General features: G+C 45.1%; 1 protein-coding gene across 4 annotated transcripts; it reads right to left on the bottom strand.

Moving 5' to 3' along the window:
• Positions 1–1,324: 1,324 nt before the first annotated feature.
• On the bottom strand, positions 1,325–18,392 carry kif9 (kinesin family member 9). 4 transcript variants are annotated; one of them, XM_055929010.1, is made up of 21 exons: positions 17,799–18,382; positions 17,574–17,682; positions 17,080–17,245; positions 16,754–16,860; positions 16,331–16,561; positions 15,722–15,805; positions 14,971–15,063; positions 14,652–14,799; positions 14,225–14,289; positions 14,036–14,113; positions 13,591–13,659; positions 13,314–13,418; positions 12,633–12,688; positions 12,314–12,404; positions 11,966–12,102; positions 11,685–11,834; positions 11,371–11,579; positions 2,768–2,947; positions 2,263–2,378; positions 1,815–1,919; positions 1,325–1,504 (listed from the first exon to the last, which is right to left on the bottom strand). In XM_055929010.1, exons 2-21 carry the CDS (start codon positions 17,670–17,672, stop codon positions 1,406–1,408), a joined length of 2,388 nt encoding a protein of 795 aa, XP_055784985.1. In that variant the 5' UTR covers positions 17,673–17,682; positions 17,799–18,382; the 3' UTR covers positions 1,325–1,405. The 4 variants fall into 4 exon arrangements, with proteins under 4 accessions (XP_055784985.1, XP_055784984.1, XP_055784986.1 ...); XM_055929009.1 differs by having other exon boundaries at positions 11,371–11,834; positions 17,799–18,387; XM_055929011.1 differs by lacking the exon at positions 13,314–13,418 and having other exon boundaries at positions 17,799–18,383.
• Between the last annotated feature and the right edge of the window lie 1,841 nt (positions 18,393–20,233).

The raw sequence follows: 20,233 nt of genomic DNA, 5'->3' as shown, positions 1-20,233 counted from the left end.
CATACTACCGTCACACTTGTGTTTTTAATCACTTAAATTGACGGACAATACTTGCAAATAATTGCAAATCTCACTACATTGAATCACGCATAATTGAGAACGTCAACCTTTTTTTATGCAGTAATTTAGGGCTTTATGCAAAGGCAATTTCCTATTGAGCTGACATCTGCAGCGTTTACCGTGAAAGCACTGCTAACATGGGAACATTTACCTTACATTCAATCACGCTGAATCTCCGCCAATACGGGATTGTATAGAGCCCTTGCTCTGAAGAGATAGCCTACTTGTCTTTAACTGCCATTTCCTGAAAGTCACTCTTCCCACACACCAACTTATTTTTCTCAGCTTCAGAAGAATCTTCATCACATTTGGTGTGGTTCTCCTTAGATATATATTCTCCAGATACAAAGGGTATTGCCACATTTCATTCTAGATAAGACCCCCCTCCCTCCCCCCAAAAAAAGCATTCATGCACTCACTGCTCTGTCCTGGAGCATCTTAACAAAAACATATATTTAGGCTGACTTCAGTGTGCAGGATAAGCAAATATTAACATAGTTAATAAGAGCACCTAATCTGCATGTTTTATACAAAAAAGCCATGTGTACGTTCAACTTGTAAAAGTTGATTGTGACATGATTGAGGAGAGAGAAAAAAACTATTAGGGTGTGGTGCCTAGCTTTGAATGTCAACCGCGCTACAATGCAGATCACTTGTGGAAAGGGTTTAATCAAATATCTTGTCAGTATATCCATCATACGTCTCTCCGCCTTAACAATGGGAGTCGTTGTCCACAGCGCATACATTTTTTGTTGACAATTCGACACTCGTTCAAGAACTCCTTGCTTGGTAGTGAAACAGACGCCACCTGCTGGAGGGAGAGATTTTCTGCAGAGCCTCTTTCTCTCTGTTTGAATCAAGCCCAATGTTTCCTTATTTGATCTTGTTGAGGACATCACAAATATAATTGGTTGAATGTTCAGAATCCAGGTGTGGGTGTCTTCTAATTAGCTAAATTAGTGGGTGGAGCCAAAACTGGGGGGGGGGGGAAATCACTGAATTTGCAGGTGTAAAACATGGGTTGTGATGCGGCAGGTTGCTAGTTCGATTGCCCAACTTTTTGTTTTTTGTTTCCTAACAACTGTTTTCAAGTTGAGTAAGCTAGAAAGCAACAGGTGAGACTAAACAGGAGAAAAGGCTGGACAAATGTCCTCTAATGGCACAGGGTGTAATATGATGGTGGCCATGCAGCAAGACCTTGGTTTGAATCCTGGTGTGTATTTTTGAAATTACTGCCATAGAAGTGATCAAATTAAAAACAATGTTAGGTCGCCAGTGTCTCTTTATTCAGGACAAATCCAAAATCCGAGGCAATAATTATTGGTGAGAATCAAGCAGTTCTCCTTCAGATGACGGAGAGAATGGCAGGCAGTTTGGTTCTACCAGAGCCCCTTGGTGTAGTCTTCTGGACTGGCGTCTGAGACATGGCCTTGCTGTAGTTCCTCTGCACAGATAGGAGAGACCAGAAGGCAAACAGAACACATACATTTACTCTCTGGATGCTTCCCAAATAGCACCATAGTTCCTTTATAGTGCACTGCTTTTGACCACAGCCCATCAGAGCAAAAGGAGTGCAATTTGGGATGAAGCCTCAGTTTGTGGGTGGGGTAACTAACAGGCTTCTAGTGTGTGAGAGACAACTGCTATAGTAGTATTGTATAGCCACACTGTTGTATTGGTCTGTGTGTGAACAAGTGACAATGTTACTCATTCATTACCCACAATGAGAGTGTGTTTGTGTGTGCGAGACTGACCCTCTGTACAGTCCTGTTCTGAGCATTGTAGAAGGAGATGGCACTGGGACTGTCTGCTAGCAGCTCATAGCGCAGACGCTCAAAGTGCTCCTGCTCATCCTCCTCCTGAGAACAAAACACCACACGATATTAAGATCGACATTGGAACCATGTAATATGAATGACTTCTCTCCTGTTAAAACCACAGTTATAACCATGAAATATGAATGACTTGTCTCCTGTTAAAACCACAGTTGTAACCATGTAATATGAATGACTTGTCTCCTGTTAAAACCACAGTTATAACCATGAAATATGAATGACTTGTCTCCTGTTAAAACCACAGTTGTAACCATGAAATATGAATGACTTGTCTCCTGTTAAAACCACAGTTATGTCCCAAATGGCACCCTATTCCCTATATAGTGCAATACTTTTGACCAGAGCCCTTTGGGCTGGTCAGACTCACCAGTGCCAATGCCTTGTACACAGGCACCAGTCCAGGCCTGATGGGTCCTCCAGATCTCAGCATGGCTTGCACCTCCTCAGGAAGTAGGAAGGACTCATTATACCAGCTCTCAAACTCTGACACACACAAGGGACAGGTTGTCAATGTGGGACCATCACCCTGTGGCTTTCTGAGAGGTACAGCTGGTCCCAAATCACTGCCAACCTCTTCCCTTTGGCCCCTTTTTTTCCTCTGCAGATCTGTAAGGCGGAAGCAATATATGGTGGAAACTCCACCACTGCACTGCTTAAACCTATCCAGGCCCTACAGATCTGCAAACATCTAGGGGTCAGGGGGTCAAGGAGGGAGGGGTAGGGAGCATTTTGGGACCGGCTGGTAGAGTCCTCCTGGTTCATGCTAACTTTATCTCTGTCTATTCAGAATCAGCCATGGAACAACTGTCTTCTCCCATGATACGACATGACAGTTGGTGTGAAGAACGGAAATAGTGGATGTGAATGCTCACCGGTCAGTAGGCGCGTCCTGCACTGGTCCACTAGGTGCTGGCAGTAGCTGACCTCTGCCTTGGTGCCGCGCAGCTCCTCGTACTGCTGCCGGTACTGAGTCTTCAACTCCCTCAGACGCAGGGCCAGAGACAGCTCTGCCTCATCCAGCACTGGGACCCCCTCCGCACTTACAAACTGACCTATGGGGAGACACACACACACACACACAAGATACAAGTATAAATACAGCAATCAAATGAATGGACCTTTTTTCTGATTGGCATGTGTTTCTACTTTAATGCCAGTGGTGTGTGAGCTTCCATAGTAAATTGTAGCCCCTCAATCTAAGTAACATAATACAAAAATCCCCATCAAATGGTATGACCATCTTAAAACAATTCCATATGTTAGCTTAGTAGATCCCCCCTGCTGGAGGTCATTTTGCAGGGCTCTGGCAGTGCACCTCCTTGCACAAAGGCGGAGGTAGCGGTCCTGCTGCTGGGTTGTTGCCCTCCTAAGGCCTCCTCCACGTCTCCTGATGTACTGGCCTGTCTCCTGGTAGCGCCTGCATGCTCTGGACACTACGCTGACAGACACAGCAAACCTTTTTGCCACAGTTCGCATTGATGTGCCATCCTGGATGAACTGCACTACCTGAGCCACTTGTGTGGGTTGTAGACTCCGTCTCATGCTACCACTAGAGTGAGAGCACCGCAAGCATTCAAAAGTGACCAAAACATCAGCCAGGAAGCATAGGAACTGAGAAGTGGTCTGTGGTCACCACCTGCAGAATCACTCCTGTTTTGGGGGGTGTCTTGCTAATTGCCTATAATTTCCACCTTTTGTCTATTCCATTTGCACAACAGCATGTGAAATTTATTGTCAATCAGTGTTGCTTCCTAAGTGGACAGTTTGATTTCACAGAAGTGTGATTGACTTGGAGTTACATTGTGTTGTTTAAGTGTTCCCTTTATTTTTTTGAGCAGTGTATATACTCAGCAAAAAAATAAACGTCCTCACTGTCAACTGTCCTCACTGTCAACTCCCCCTGGGGGGGGGGGGTCAAAATCAAAAGTAACAGTCAGTATCTGGTGTGGCCACCAGCTGCATTAAGTACTGCAGTGCATCTCCTCCTCATGGACTGCACCAGATTTGCCAGTTCTTGCTGTGAGATGATACCCCACTCTTCCACCAAGGCACCTGCAAGTTCCCGGACATTTCTGGGGAGAATGGCCCAAGCCCTCACCCTCCGATCCAACACGTCCCAGGCGTGCTCAATGGGATTGAGATCCAGGCTCTTCGCTGGCCATGGCAGAACACTGACATTCCTGTCTTGCAGGAAATCACGCACAGAACAAGCAGTATGGCTGTTGGCATTGTCATGCTGGAGGGTCATGTCAGGATGAGCCTGCAGGAAGGGTACCACATGAGGGAGGAGGATGTCTTCCCTGTAACGCACAGCGTTGAGATTGCCTGCAATGACAACAAGCTCAGTCCGATGATGCTGTGATACACTGCCCCAGACCATGACGGACCCTCCACCTCTAAATGGATCCCGCTCCAGAGTACAGGCCTCCGTGTAACGCTCATTCCTTCAACGATAAACGCCAATCCGACCATCACCCCTGGTGAGACAAAACCGCGACTCATCAGTGAAGAGCACTTTTTGCCAGTCCTGTCTGGTCCAGCGACGGTGGGTTTGTGCCCATAGGTGACGTTGTTGCCGGTGATGTCTGGTGAGGACCTGCCTTACAACAGATTTACAAGCCCTCAGTCCCACCTCTCTCAGGCTATTGTGGACATTCTAAGCACTGATGGGGGGATTGTGTGTTCCTGGTGCAACTTGGACAGTTGTTGTTGCCATCCAGTACCTGTCCCGCAGGTGTGATGTTCGGATGTACCGATCCTGTACAGGTGTTGTTACATGTGGTCTGCCACTGCGAGGACGATCAGCTGTTCGTCCTGTCTCCCTGTAGCGCTGTCTTAGGCGTTTCACAGTACGGACATTGCAATTTATTGCCCTGGCCACATCTGCAGTCCTCATGCCTCCTTGCAGCATGCCTAAGGCATGTTCACGCAGATGAGCAGGGACCCTGGGCATCTTTCTTTTGGTGTTTTTCAGAGTCAGTGGAAAGGCCTCTTTAGTGTCCTAAGTTTTCAGAACTGTGACCTTAATTGCCTACCGTCTGTAAGATGTTAGTGTCTTAACGACTGTTCCACAAGTTTTAAATTTTAAGAATGTGAAATGTGGTAATAATAGTAGAGAGAATGATTTATTTCAGCTTTTATTTCTTTCATCACATTCCCAGTGGGTCAGAAGTTTACATATACTCAATTAATATTTGGTAGCATTGCCTTTAAATTGTTTAACTTGGGTCAAACATTTCAGGTAGCCTTCCACAAGCTTCCCACGATAAGTTGTGTGAATTTTGGCCCATTCCTCCTGACAGAGCTGGTGTAACTGAGTCAGGTTTGTAGGCCTCGTTGCTCGCACACACTTTTTCAGTTCTGCCCACAAATTTTCTATAGGATTGAGGTCAGGGCTTTGTGATGGCCACTCCAATACCTTGACTTTGTTGTCCTTAAGCCATTTCGCCACAACTTTGAAAGTATGCTTGGGGTCATTGTCCAATTGGAAGACCCATTTGCGACCAAGCTTTAACTTCCTGACTGATGTCTTGAGATGTTGCTTCAATATATCCACATAATTTTCGTTCCTCATGATGCCATCTATTTTGTGAAGGGCACCATTCCCTCCTGCAGCAAAGCACCCCCACAACATGATGCTGCCACCCCCGTGCTTCACGGTTGGGATGGTGTTCTTCAGCTTGCAAGTATCCCCATTTTTCTTCCAAACATAATAATGGTCTTCATGGCCAAACAGTTCTATTTTTGTTTCATCAGACCATAGGACATTTTTCCAAAAAGTACAATCTTTGTCCCCATGTGCAGTTGCAGACCGTAGTCTGGCTTTTTTTATGGCGGTTTTGGAGCAGTGGCTTCTTCTTTGCTGAGCGGCCTTTCAGGTTATGTCGATATATGACTCGTTTGACTGTGGATATAGATATTTTTGTACCCGTTTCCTCCAGCATCTTCACAAGGTCCTTTGCTGTTGCTCTGGGATTGATTTGCACTTTTCACAGCAAAGTACGTTCATCTCTAGGAGACAGAACGCGTCTCCTTCCTGAGTGGTATGATGGCTGCATGGTCCCATGGTGTTTATACTTGCGTACTATTGTGTGTACAGATGAACGTGGTACCTTCAGGCATTTGGAAATTGCTCCCAAGGATGTACCAGAGTTGTGGAGGTCTACAATTTTTTTTCTGAGGTCTTGGCTGATTTCCCCATGATGTCAAGCAAAGAGGCACTGAGTTTAAAGGTAGGCCTTGAAATACATCAACGGGTACACCTCCAATGGACTTATGGAGGTGAATTATGTATTTATGTCAATTAGCCTATCAGAAGCTTCTAAAGCCATGACATCATTTTCTGGAATTTTCCAAGCTGTTCAAACGCACAGTCAACTTAGTGTATGTAAACTTCTGACCCACTGGAATTGTGATACAGTGAATTATAAGTGAAATCATCTGTCTGTAAACAATTGTTGGAAGAATTACTTGTGTCATGCACAAAGTAGATGTCCTAACCGACTTGACAAAACTATAGTTTGTTAACAAGAAGTTTGTGGAGTGGTTGAAAAATGAGTTTTAATGACTCCAACCTAAATGTATGTAAACTTCCGACATCAACTGTATGGTACCAGTCAAAAAACAACCATCTCCTCAGTAAACCACCACTCCTCAGTAAAAGGCACATGACTCCAGACTTGGAGGTTACCTAAAGAACTCTCACACCATGAGAAACAAGATTCTCTGGTCTGTTGAAACCAAGATTGAACTATTTGGCCTTAATGCTAAGCGTCACATCTGTAGGAAACCTGGCACCATCACCACGGTGAAGCATGGTGGTGGCAGCATTATGCTGTGGGGATGTTTTTCAGCAGCAGGGACTGGGAGACTAGTCAGGATTGAGGGAAACATAAACAGAGCAAAGTACAGAGAGATCTTTGATGAAAACCTGCTCTAGAGCGCTCAGGACCTCAGACTGGGGCGATGGTTCAGCTTCCAAGAGGACAATGACCCTAAGCACACAGCCAAGGCAACGCAGGAGTGGCTTCAGGACAAGTCTCTGAATGTCCTTGAGTGGCCCAGCCAGAGCCTGGACTTGAACCTGATCGAACAGCTCTGGAGAGACCTGAAAATAGCTGTGCAGCGACGCTCCCCATCCAGAGCTGACAGATCTTGAGAGGATCTGCAGACAAGAATGGGAGAAACTTCCTAAATACAGGTGTGCCAAGCTTGTAGCATCATACCCAAGAAGACTCAAGGCTGTAATCGCTGCCAAAGGTGCTTCAAAGTACCGAGTAAACAGTCTGAATACTTATGTAAATGTGATATTTCTGTTTTCTCATGACGGGGTATTGTGTGGAGATTGATGAGGGGGAAAAAACAATTGAATCCATTTTAGAATAATGCTGTAACCTAACAAAATGTGGGAAAAGTCAAGGTTTCTCAATATTTTCCAAAGGCACTGTGTACACACAGGCCTGTAGGTGACCCAGGCTTCACAGGTGGAAAGTAGTGTGCTAATGCAGACGGCTTGATACATGGCGACTTTGGTGTGGAGGTGGAGATCCCCGTTTTGGAAGTCCCTGCATCGGAGTTTCCCCCGAAGGCAGCTGAGGCTAGCTTGATCCAGTTTTGAATTTCGTAGTCGATGCTGCAGTCCTCCGAGAGGATGTTGCCCAGGTATTTGAATGACGGGACTATTGCCAGTGATGTGTGTTCAATGGTGAAGACATGGTGGCTGGATCTCCATTGGCCGACCACCTCTGTCTTGGTGGTGTTGAGAAAGTCCCATCCTGCTAGACTCTCACAGCCGTTACAAGGACGGACTGAGCAAAGTCATCAGCATACTGCAGCTCAAGACCCCGCTCCATCGAAACCTTGGTGGTTGCTTGGAGCCTTCTGATGTTGAATGGGTTTCCATCCAGCCTGAAGTCCACCGCAACCCCACTGCTGTCTTCAAGCTCCATGTGGAGAAGCTGGGTGACACATAGGAGGAAGATGTTAAAGAGTACAGGGGCCAGCACGCACCCCTGCCTCACACCAATGCGTACTCCAAAGGGCACTGACTCCTACCCTCCTATGGCCACCCGAGTCATCATCCCATCATGGAACTGGCAAAGGATGTTGACAAATTTGGGTAAAATTCCCCATAATAGATCCCTGCTCAGTGTCAAGTCTTGGAGTGGTCGACAAAGGCTATGAAAGGCCTTCTCCTGGAGTTGCTGTGCCGTGAATATCATGTTGACCGTGCTCCTGTTCTTTCTGAAGCCGCATTGTGACTCTGGCAGCAGTTCTTCTGTGATGTTATTCACCAGCCTATGTAGCATCACTTTGGCCAGGACCTTTTCAGCAACAGCAATTTTTATTTTACCTTTATTTAACTAGGCAAGTCAGTTAAGAACAAATTCTTATTTTCAACGATGGCTGAGGAACAGTGGGTTAACTGCCTTGTTCAGGGGCAGAACGACAAGAAGGGATACCCCCTGGCTGTTGCCAACAGATGGACTTGTCACCCTTGTTCTTATAGATGGTTACAATATTTGCATCCCGTCACTGTTGGGGGATGATCTCCCGGTCCCAAACCTCAGTGATGTACTGGTGGAGCGTTCTGGTGCAGAAGTAACCTCCCTTCTTATTAAGTAGCCGGGATGCTGTCAGCGCCAGAAGTCTTGTTGTTCTGGAGGGAACGGATAGCTGATAACACCTCTTGGAAGGTTGGCGAATGGTTGAGGTCTTGAGTGGGTTGACGGACAGGCAGTTCTTCCAGGATGGAGTTGTCTACTGGAGAGTGCTGGTTGTGTAGTGCTTCAAAGTGGTCAGCCCACATCAACAAAATCTGATTTTGGTCCTTCGAGTCAGACCGTCGGCTGTTTTCAGGGGGGTGAATGAGCCTTAGATAGATTTAGCTGTGCTGTAGAAATTGTGCATGTCGTTTTTGTCGGCATCAATTTGGATTTCCTGTGCCTTATTCGTCCACCATTCGTTCTGCAAAGCAAGCAAGGTTGTTTGTACTTTCTTGCGTGATGCTCACCATTGCTGGTGGAGGGTAGCAGATGTGGGGCTGTTGAGAGTAGCCCTGTGCATATTGTTCAGTAAGGTTGTGTCCGAGTTCTCATCGAACCAGTCCTGATGTTTCCTACCTCTGTAGCCAATGGAGTGGGCCGCTGTCTGATAGAGCACTGAGCTGATAGATGCCCACTTCTGGTCAATGGGGTCCTCTGAGCTCAGAAGAGGCTCAATCTCTCTCAGCCTTTCAGCGAGAGAGTGACGGAACTAATCTCTTACTGGACTTCTGCAGGAGTTGGGGAGGGTATACTCACCTGCAGTGTAGCCAGTGTCATACGGTGATCTGTCCAGCATTCTGCGCTCCTCATCGCACAAGTCAGCAGGACGTCATTGGTGTCAGAACATCTCACTATGACGAAGTCGATCAGGTGCCCGTGTTTGAAAGGGGGTGCATCCATTATGTTTTGTATTTGTTCTTCTGGAACAAGGTGTTAGTGATGATGTGATCATGCATTGGTACAGAGTTAGCAGTCTCATGCCATTTTCATTGACCTGGCCAACACCATGCCTACCCAGCACTCCGCTCCATATCCTGTTGTTCTGTCCCATTCCCACCCTAGCGTTGAAGGCACCCAGCAGAAAGTTCTGGTCATTCCTGGGGATGTGGTGAAGTGCCTCAACTAGGGACTGGTAGAAGCAGTCCTTTGCCTCATTTTCAGATGGTAACGTTGATGTGTATGCACTGAGAAGAGTGGCATAGTGAATCTTGCCTAGAGGGATACGGAGAGACATGAGTCTTTCACTTATGCCGACAGGTGTTTCGGTGAGGCTGGGTAAAAGGCTGTTCTTAATTGCCAGTCCCACACCGTGCTGATGTTGTTCACCTAGAGGGTAACCTTTCCAGAAGGTGTAGCCTTCTCCCTCCTCTTTCAGGGAACCTTCATCCAGGAACCTGGTCTCACTCAGGGCAGTGCTGTCAATGTTGTAGCACCTTAGTTCTGCACCAATCGAGAGCTGTTCTCCGATGGGGTCTATCGTTATCGTTGTCAGTGTCCAAAAGAGTTCTGATGTGCCATGTTGCCAGTTTCAGGGGAATTATTTTCTTTTGCATTTTTCGACCGTGGAACTCCCGATAGGTGCAGTAGCCTATCCAGGAAGGAGTGAGTGGGTAATTTTTAGGCCACCTTTTCTAGGCCTCTCCCCAGCTGGGGTGAGCAGTGTGGCTCCTAAATAGGCTGCTCAGTCACACAGCCGAGAGCAGCTGCCACTCAAGTCCCAACTGCTGGAGATCATAATAGCTCTGTCCCGCTGACATGCAGGGGTCTGATTAAGGGCTCTCTGTGCATTCACTCCTGCCCCCATCACCAGACACCCCAATGCCACCAGGCTTTAGTAATTGAAGTATCCTAAATAGTATTTGAACCTACAGTACCAGTCAAAAGTTTGGACCCACCTACTCATTCAAGGGTTTTTCTTTATTTTTTACTATTTTCTACATTGTAGAATAATAGTGAAGACATCAAAACTCCTGAGTTTCGCGGCGGTCTAAGGCACTGCATCTCAGTCCTAGAGGTGTCACTACAGACACCCTGGTTTGAATCCAGGCTGCATCACAACCGGCCATGATTGGGAGTCCCATAGGGCGGCACACAATTATCCCAGCGCTGTCTGGGTTTGGCCGGTGTAGGCATCACTGTAAATAAGAATTTGTTCTTAACTGACTTGCCTAATTAACTAACTAAATAAATAAATATTAAATTAAAACTATGAAATAACACATATGGAATCATGTAGTAATCAAAAGTGTAAAACAAATCAAAGTATTTTTTATATTATTTAAAGTAACCCCTCTTTATCTTGATTACAGCTTTCACACTCTTTGCATTCTCTCAACCAGCTTCGTGAGGAATGCTTTTCCAAAAGTCTTGAAGGAGTTGCCAAATATGCTGAGCACTTGTTGGCTGCTTTTCCTTCACTCTGAGATGTGTCTGTTATTTATTTGGGCTGCAATCAGAGGTACAGTTAACTCTAATGAACTTATCCTCTGCAGCAGAGGTAATTTTGGGTCTTAATTTCCTGTGGCGGTCCTCATGAGAGCCAGTTTCATCATAGCGCTTGATGGTTTTTGCAACTGCACTAGAAGAAACTTTAAAAGTTCTTGACATTTTCCCGGATTGACTGACTTTCATGTCTTAAATGAATGATGGACTGTCATTTCTCTTTTCTAATTTTAGCTGCCATCAAGGCAAAGGGTGGATTTTGAAAAATCTCCAATATAAAATATATTTTCATTTGTTTCACACTTTTTCTGTTACTACATGATTCCATATGTGTCATTTTATAGATTTGATGTCTTCACTATTATTCTACAATGTAGAAAATAGTAAAAATTAATAAAAACCCTTGAATGAGTAGGTGTGTCCAAACTTTTGACTGGTACTGTAGGTCTGACACACAACCACACACACACAGTATTGAGCTCCCATACCCTGGCTCTGTCTCTTGTCTCTCCACTGGTGCAAGGCGGTGCTTGTGCTGTCAATCTCTCTCTTGGCCGTGTTCACGCCCTCCGTCAGCTCCCGGAGGCGGGCGCGGCGCTCCAGCAGCACCACCTTGTTCTCCTTCAGGATGCGGTTGATCTCGCTGCCCCGCTCTGCCTTGAAGTCCTCAAAGGCCTCTGCCTTAGGGGGAGGGGAGCTGGAGGAGGGAAATACTAGATCAGACACGTTGTCCCTGTGCATAGAATAACACGTGTAATATACAGGACAGATGTTGTATAAAGGGACATAGGTGTGTGTATACTCAGTCCTAAGGGGTTCCTGTGGTCCTTGAGGCTCCTGGCTCTGGGGGTCATGCTCGCGACCCTCACGGTCTCTCTGGACTGGGTTCACAGATTCCACTTGCTTCCCTGGACCAGGACTCCTTCCTTCCACAGCCTCCTTTCTCCCCTGGCTGGACAGTCACATTTGGGGTTTACATTAAAAGATGGTCTTGACATTGGCTTTCAATGGGAAGGGAAGGATTTGACGGTGATGTTACTCAGGCAGCATGAATGGACTGTACTCAGGAGTCAGGACACTGACCTTGCTAGCTCTTTGGTCTTAATGGCTTTGGTCCTGCCTGGAGACAGGAGCCGAATGTGCCTCTCTGATGGAACTGCCAGCCCCACCCCAAACCCATGGCCCTCCACCACGCCCACTGTGCCTTGGGAGCCCCGTGACTATGACACAAAGTAACAACAGCATTCGTTTAAAAACTGTATGAACAACTTGAGCCTTTTGGCTAAGTCAACATTACGAAAAATGAGAACTGGTTTGCAATTGACCCTCCTGCTTAAACAATATAAAACTAATTCCCCACTGACATTTGCAAGAGGTTTGAAGCAGCACCATCGTGGTGGCCACTGGTCCAAGCATCAGGCAGAGACTGACCTTGGCTGCAGTGGAGCCAGCTGTACTCTGGGCTTTCTCCACCAACGTATAGTTCTGACACAGCTGGGCCTTCACCTTCTGCTCCTGCTGCCTGTTCAATACACAACACTTAACACATATGCCAAACTGACCTCAACACCCATAACATAAACCGATCCTATCATTGGTTGCCTGGTGAGCGTTACTCACACTGCAGGTAGAACTTTTCTTGTAGGCAAAGATCTAGTATTAGCTTAATCTCCCCAATCCTGACCTTAACCACGAGTGGGAAATTTGTCAAATTGTCCTTAGATAAGCATCTAGGGACTCAGTTACTCACTGCATGGCCTGCTTGAACTGGGAAAATACTTCCTGGATCTGCCTGATGCTCACAATCTGTGGAGAGAAGTCAGACATGGGGGAGATAAAACAGTATGAAAATCAGCCATGCTAGAAGAAGTTAGCTCCATGACACAGATCCATCGACAATCCCTCCACCACAGCCTTTCTGAACTGCCTCAGTGCCCTAGCAACAGTAGAAGACCATCGTCTAAGTCTAGACATGCCACTGCCAGAACCCTACATTTGTTGTTTTTGTTTTTAAAGCGTCAGATTCTCTTTGAAATGAAAAGCGCTATATAATATATTTATTTTATGTAGAAATAATGGTTTATTTGAAGTTGAAGGATACAGTTTTAGTCATGACCAGAGGGATACCATTTTAGTTATTACACTGTGCCTTATAACCATATGTGGCGTGATAATCTCCGCCATGTGACCTACGTGACCCACTTGTTGTGTGTATGTACTGACATGTATGTGTAAGTGATAGGTGCACACACACACACTACATGTTCATGTTTTTAAATGTATGTAAATTGTAAATATCTTGTCTGCTATGTATTTGTCGTTATGTGTCGGACCCCAGTAAGACTAGCTGTCGCTAATGCGGATCCTAATAAATCATATGAAAAATCCATCTCTCTACTGGGAGAGAATGTTAGTCTCAGGGGGTTCTCACATTGATCTCGTCCAGGCTGCCCTCCAGATACCTCCGCACCTGACTCTGGATCTCTGCAACCTGGGTGTCTGACAGCGTGTCGTAGGACAGGCCCATGCGGTTAGCCTGCACACCAGCACACAATCACATACTCTGGTCTTATTCTCTAATTAAACCATAGCCTGGGTCTAAGACCTGTTTGTGTTGTCTCGCCAAACAAATTTGCCACTCAGGCTAAACCAAGCAATACTTAATACTTCAACATTGACCTCTTCTTTTCTTCCTTGAGGTTCCTCACCAGTGTGTTGTGAATGCTGAGCTCCTGTTTCAGCAGCTGGATCTCCTTCTCCAGCTTCCTGACCTGGAGCTACACAAAACGACACACATCCAATCAGATCTGGAGCTGCACAAAACAACACACATATCCAATCAGATACCATTCAATCCTGGCTAATCACTGCACATGTCTTGCCCCCATAACAATACAGTTATCAATACAATACCAGTACTTCAGTTTCTACAATGCTGTTCATCTGTAGGCAGTGTTATCGTCAATGTATAACCTTTACAAAAACAATCCTACAGGATTCCTTCAAGGTACAAATGACCTTCGAAACAGGTTTTCGAAAGGAATATAATCAATGGACAAACAACAATCAATATGATATAGAGTTATAGTAATTAATCCGCTGTCATAATCCAAATGTGTTCTGGTGTGTGAAGTTGAGGTATAATAATCTCACCACAGGGTCGGTGTGTTCGTTGACAACAGGGTCCATCTGCACACACTTCATCCTGCTGGCGAAGCGCAGTGTGGACAGCTACAGTAGAGACAGAGCAGATCACACATCACAGGTCTCCACTTTACTCTAGGAAACGACACTAAACTAGGACTACAGGAAGAAGCCGTTCTCACACAGCTCCGTACTTACTGTCTCTTCTATCTGAGAAGCCTCTCCATAGATGTTGGCCACCAGCACTGTGTTGCAGTTCCCACCTATAGAGAAGAGAGCGGATTATATTGATTTTATGACTACCATTCCCAGACAGCCCTAGAAATTGCTCTTGCTAAGAAGCTGTCTGTGTTTCTTTTTGACCATTTTGATTGAAAACAAATCACAGTAAGGTACTTAATTGTTACCCAGAAATGATATAGTATTAAGATACAAACAGCTGCACTGGGCCTTTAAATCACTTGGACTACAAATTGATAACTTGAACATTGCTCTCGTCTCTGTATTGATTTGGCTTTGGTGGATGTGGTACCAATGTCCTCAGGCAACACTCAAAAACTATTGAACCCTTTGACAGAGACAGTATTTCCTTGTGGTACTGATCTCCTAACCCCCCCCCCCTCACCTAATGAGTCCTTGAGGGCGTGGGTGAGTTTGGTCTGTCTGAAGGGGACGTGGTCCCTGCGTCGGTCCGCCAGGGCCAGGATGGCCTGCTCCAGGAATGACAGGGACTTGTTGATGTACATGGCCTCCTTCAGCACCTGGCCCTCAGACTGGTCCCAGAGAGGAGAACACAGTTGGACATGGGGGTTAGCACTAAGAACTGTCAGGAACTGGGGGATTTTGTCATGAAAACTTCAAATCCACTCATTGCAATAAATACATAAACTGTCAAAATAACACTATGAGAAAAAAGTCAGGTATGACACCACTTTGAAACTCACTCCGGTTTTGCCCAGCCTTTCTGACCCGGCTAAGTCCACCAGATTCAGCTTGGAAGTGACATACTTTGCATCGGACAGAGTATGGGAGCGAGACTGTAAAACACAAATTGATAACATGAATTGACACATTACAGAACTATAGAATGGCTGCCACACTGTACACACTGCAACATACAAGACAACATTATAAAATGCATTAATAAGGCTGGAGAAAATGCAGTGAAGCAGTGAGTTGTGTCTACGCCATCCTTACCTCAATGTGGACAGTGAGAATGCAGTGAGTTGTGTCTAAGCCATCCTTACCTCAATGTGGACAGTGAGAATGCAGTGAAGCAGTGAGTTGTGTCTAAACCATCCTTACCTCAATGTGGACAGTGAGAATGCAGTGAAGCAGTGAGTTGTGTCTAAACCATCCTTACCTCAATGTGGACAGTGAGAATGCCGTGAGTTGTGTCTAAGCCATCCTTACCTCAATGTGGACAGTGAGAATGCAGTGAAGCAGTGAGTTGTGTCTAAACCATCCTTACCTCAATGTGGACAGTGAGAATGCAGTGAAGCAGTGAGTTGTGTCTAAACCATCCTTACCTCAATGTGGACAGTGAGAATGCAGTGAGTTGTGTCTAAGCCATCCTTACCTCAATGTGGAGAGTGAGAATGCAGTGAAGCAGTGAATTGTGTCTAAACCATCCTTACCTCAATGTGGACAGTGAGAATGCAGTGAAGCAGTGAGTTGTGTCTAAACCATCCTTACCTCAATGTGGACAGTGAGAATGCAGTGAGATCTGGAGGAGTTCTTGTTCAGGGCATGAGCTCCGATGATGCGATTCATCTCTCCCTGAATGTAGAGCAAAGACCACCCCTCGTCACACAAATATCCATCACCTGTCCAGATGTACAACACTCCAGATGCACAACATACAGGTGTATATATATTTTTTTTTTACCCAGTTTTCTCCCCAATTTCGTGGTATCCAATTGGTAGTTACAGTCTTGTCTCATCGCTGCAACTCCCGTACGGACTCGGGAGAGGCAAAGGTCGAGAGCCGTGCGTCCTCCGAAACACAACCCAACCAAGCCGCACTGCTTCTTGGCACAATGCCCACTTAACCCGGAAGCCAGCCTCACCAATGTGTCAGAGGAAACACTGTGCACCTGGCAACTGTCTCAGTGTGCACTTCGCCTTGCCCGTCACAGTAGTGTCTAGTGCACTATGGGACAAGGACATCACTGCCCCATGGGTCTCCCGGTCACGGCCGGCTGCAAAAACCCAGAATCTGTAGTGGCACAGCTAGCACTGCGATGCAGTGCCTTAGACCACTGCGCCACTCGGGAGGCTTGCATACAGGTATTTAGCACTCACCTCAAAGAGAAGGTTAAGGGCCGCCTCCTCGCTGTGGACGGGGTGCAGGGACAGCCCCCTGACTGATACCCCTCCCCCTGCCTCCTCCACCACCGCCATGCCCCCTGGCCCTACCCCTGGGCAACCCCGTACAGACGCCAGCAGATCCACCAGAGTCTCATTGTAGATCTCCAGGAAGGACAAGTGGACACTGAAGGCGTGGTCCGAACGCTGCTCCACCTCATGGAACACCTGATCAGAGAGACCAGGGTGAGAAGAACAGAACATGTGTGTGGAGACTGAAAAGCCATTCACTTTGGTCCATTAGACTAGGGCAGGGAAAACAACTGGTAGCCAATGTAATCCAGGGTTGAATGACTTCAAGTGCGCCATGTGGCGTAAATTATCGGTAAGTGTCGGGTGACATAAGTTGTCCTGGTCTACCTCCTGTAGGGCCCGAGGAATGATCCCTCTCTGTTTGTAACTCTCTGTGGCTCCAGTCATGGTGTACGTCTTTCCTGCCCCCGTCTGCCCAAAACACATCACAGTGCCTAAGAGTAAAACAAGCAAGATTTGGGGGGGGGAGTTTCACCTCAGTTCTGCCATGCAGCCAGAAAAACAAACTACCTAGCCTGTGTACCCACCTGACTGTTTCTGCATTCAACATTCGCTACATTCTTGCATTGCCATTGGCTTTGAGCAGAATCAGACTGGTATACAATCAAATTATGACCATGGTAGTGTAAAACATGGGGACAGAGTTAGCCTACCGTTGTACCCCTCCAGGGCTCCCAGCACCACCCCTCGCCCAACGCGGCCATATACCTCCTCCTGGGACACATCATGCAGCACCCCATCCAGCCGGAACGACCAGGAGCTCAGCTGGTTGTTCACCACTCCCTTCCTGGAGTCCTTCCTCTGGTGGACACTCACTGTCTGAGAGATCATCACACAGATAGCCATGTTGAAGCAATTATAAGAATCTGCTCATCAACTCCTTCAACAAACTAACCTGTTTAGGGTTAATAATGTGGTTTGAGATCAATATGATATCATGTCTCATTCATGCATATTAAGGCTGTGTTATTTTAAATGAATGACAGAATCTGTCATTTCAACAACCTATAACCTAAAACCTTGCCACATTGTTTAGTAAGATTCGTTAAGTTACTCACCACTCTCAAATTCAGAGTTAAAAATGTCACGTTTACATAATGCAAATGAGATTGGAGGGGAAACTGCAGCATTACACTGTAAAACATACCTGTCCGTCTGGTAGGTATTCAATGAGCTCTTGAGCAAAATTAGCAGTCGGTCGGCTTCGAATTAACACCCTCACTTCACTGCCAGGGTGGGCAATCATCCTGCCACTTCTAGAACGACAACAGGTCCGAAGCAAAAGTCATGCATGTTGTGGGCCGCCTAGCTAAGTTAGCTAACTGCTGTTAGATACCAACTTAAGAACTTAGGCAAAAACATATCTACTTACCCGTATTTTTTGCTAATTTGTAAACATCAAACGTGTTTTTCTAGCTAGTAAATAAATCAGCACAAGTGGCTTTTGTAGACGAAATCAAAATGTTCCCATATGTTGACATCTATTGTCATGGAAACAGTGGGCGTGTTTGTGGGATCCTGCATGGGAGACACAGAAATGGAATGAGTAAAAAAGTCCAGGCCTGGATGTCAAAATATTAAACGCATCAATTCAAGTTTTACAATTCTAGATTCAAATCAATTTCATTCCAAGGATGTTTTTTTTCTTCAATTCCAATTCAGACTGTCGAAATTCCAATTCCATTCCAAAAAGTATGGTTTTTCCAATTCAATTCTAATTCCATTCCAAGGTTGGTTCTTTTTCAATTCCAATTCAATTCCAAGTAAATTCTACACTTCATCCTTAAATTCCAGAATTGAATTGGAATTTCAAATTAAATTGGAATTGACCCCAAACCTGGAATACAGTCTATTTCTGCCATTGCATGTACAGTGGCAAGAAAAAGCATGTGAACAATTTGGGATTACCTGGGTTTCTGCATAAATTTGTTTTAGATGAAGATCAGATAAAATTTTATGTCACAACAATAGACAAACTCAATGTGCTTAAACTAATGACACACAAATGATTGTATTTTTTCTTGTCTATATTGAATACGACATTCCACAGTGTAGGTTGGAAAAGGTATGCGAACCCCTAGGCATATGACTTCTCCAAAAGCTAATTAGAGTCAGGAGTCAACTAACCTGGAGTCAAATCAATGAGACGAGATTGGAGAATTTGATTAGAGCTGCCCTGCCCCATAAAAAACTATCACATAATTTGAGTTTGTTATTCACAAGAAGTATTGCCTGATGTGAACCATGCTTCGAACAAAAGAGATCACAGAAGACCTAAGATTAAGAATTGTTGCCTTTCATAAAGCTGGAAAGGGTTACAAAGGTATCTCTAAAAGTCAGTCCACGGTAAGACAAATTGTCTATAAATTGAGAAATTTCAGCACTGTTGCTATTCTCCCTAGGAGTGACATTGGAAGGACTGCAAGAACACAGAGCAGAATGCTCAATAAGGTTAACCCAGCATACTTCCACAATCAAGGGGAGAGAAACTGAGACCTGGGCCATGACCAAATTATTGTACTCACAGTATTGAATATATTCATATTTGTTGCTTACTGCATACTATTTAGTCTGTTCTAAATAGTATAAAGTATCGTTAGTACATTTAGTAAGCAGTAGGCTGTATAGATTTTTGACACAGCCATGATAACCTGTATGGTTCCACTCCACAATGGCACGATCTAGTGGGAAAGACTGACAATTGTGAAAGTGTGTAGTGCAGGTACTACCTTTAGATTCATATTCATGAATGTTTACACAGTGCGATTGTATCTAATATAAAAATGGGTATAATATATGATGTAAATAACACATCGGGCGACATTGTCGTGGTGTAAAAGAGCACAGATCAGTGAAAAAATACCGTAAACCTCATAATCTGGCAGTGTGATTTCCTTAGGACATGTTTTTCTACAATGTGTGTTATAAGGAGGTGAATATTTATGCATTGCTCACTTTACTAAACTCTCGTTAGTCCGCGATATGATGTAGCTGCATAAAGTAAACCGCGTAGTGGGTCAATTTCTGCAACAACCAAGAGTGTTGGCGCGCAAGGCTACATTTCTCCACTGTTTTAGTCCCGTGGCTACCACGTTTTAAGAGTTACTCGAACCCGTGTGCAAAAACTGTGTGAGAGTGAAGTCTTGGATCTTGTTCGTCGTAATATCTGCGGTGCTGCGTGTGCAACGTCATTTCGTTAACTATACCTTTAAATAATATTGTTGAAGACAGGTTTCTGATTAAATCTTGCTGCCATATTAGGGGTTTACTGTGCTATTTTGCACTACGGAAATGTTTCCCATCATATATAATATCCCTACATCTTTATTTACTGGCGTTGAAAAGTATTATTGTCAACTCAATAAAACTATTGTAACGACCCTGGGTTTATAACCGCGGAAATCGAATCCGCCGCACAATAATGCTTTTGCGGCACAGTTTATAGCGCGCCGGACCTCTTGAAGGTCGAGGGTTCGAGACCTGCTCCCTGCTGTTTCATTACACTATATTGAATATATACGATGAGGTCTGGAATTGACACATTTTAATAAAGATGAGCAAAAATGACTGTCAAATAAATTATTCCAAATACTTAAGAGTTATTTTCTGATCATGCATTCTCATTGGCATGTCATTTTACCAAAGCACTGGTTCCAATCCAAGTGTCAATGCCGTTTATTTAGCAAACGGCATTTGTTGAATGACATAAAAATAAAGCTCTTTAGTCATGCACAACAGTGATGGGTTTTGTGTCGAAATGAGAATGACTGAGCAGAAAATAATCCCATACCTACTGTAAAATATGGT

Source organism: Salvelinus fontinalis, chromosome 7 (genome assembly GCF_029448725.1).
Source record: "Salvelinus fontinalis isolate EN_2023a chromosome 7, ASM2944872v1, whole genome shotgun sequence".
In the NCBI taxonomy this organism is placed as follows: domain Eukaryota; kingdom Metazoa; phylum Chordata; class Actinopteri; order Salmoniformes; family Salmonidae; genus Salvelinus; species Salvelinus fontinalis.
The sequence above is the reverse complement of the archived record's forward strand: the minus strand, read 5'-3'. Positions and strand labels throughout refer to the sequence as shown.

Excerpts from the sequence above, each read along its gene's own strand:
- kif9 (XM_055929009.1), bottom strand. The coding sequence starts at position 17,672 with ATGATTGCCCACCCTGGCAGTGAAGTGAGGGTGTTAATTCGAAGCCGA. Across the intron at positions 17,246-17,573 it reads AATACCTACCAGACGGACAG|ACAGTGAGTGTCCACCAGAG; the intron begins GTATGTTTTACA and ends ATGATCTCTCAG. Across the intron at positions 13,419-13,590 it reads TCAGCATTCACAACACACTG|GCTAACCGCATGGGCCTGTC; the intron begins GTGAGGAACCTC and ends GCTGGTGTGCAG.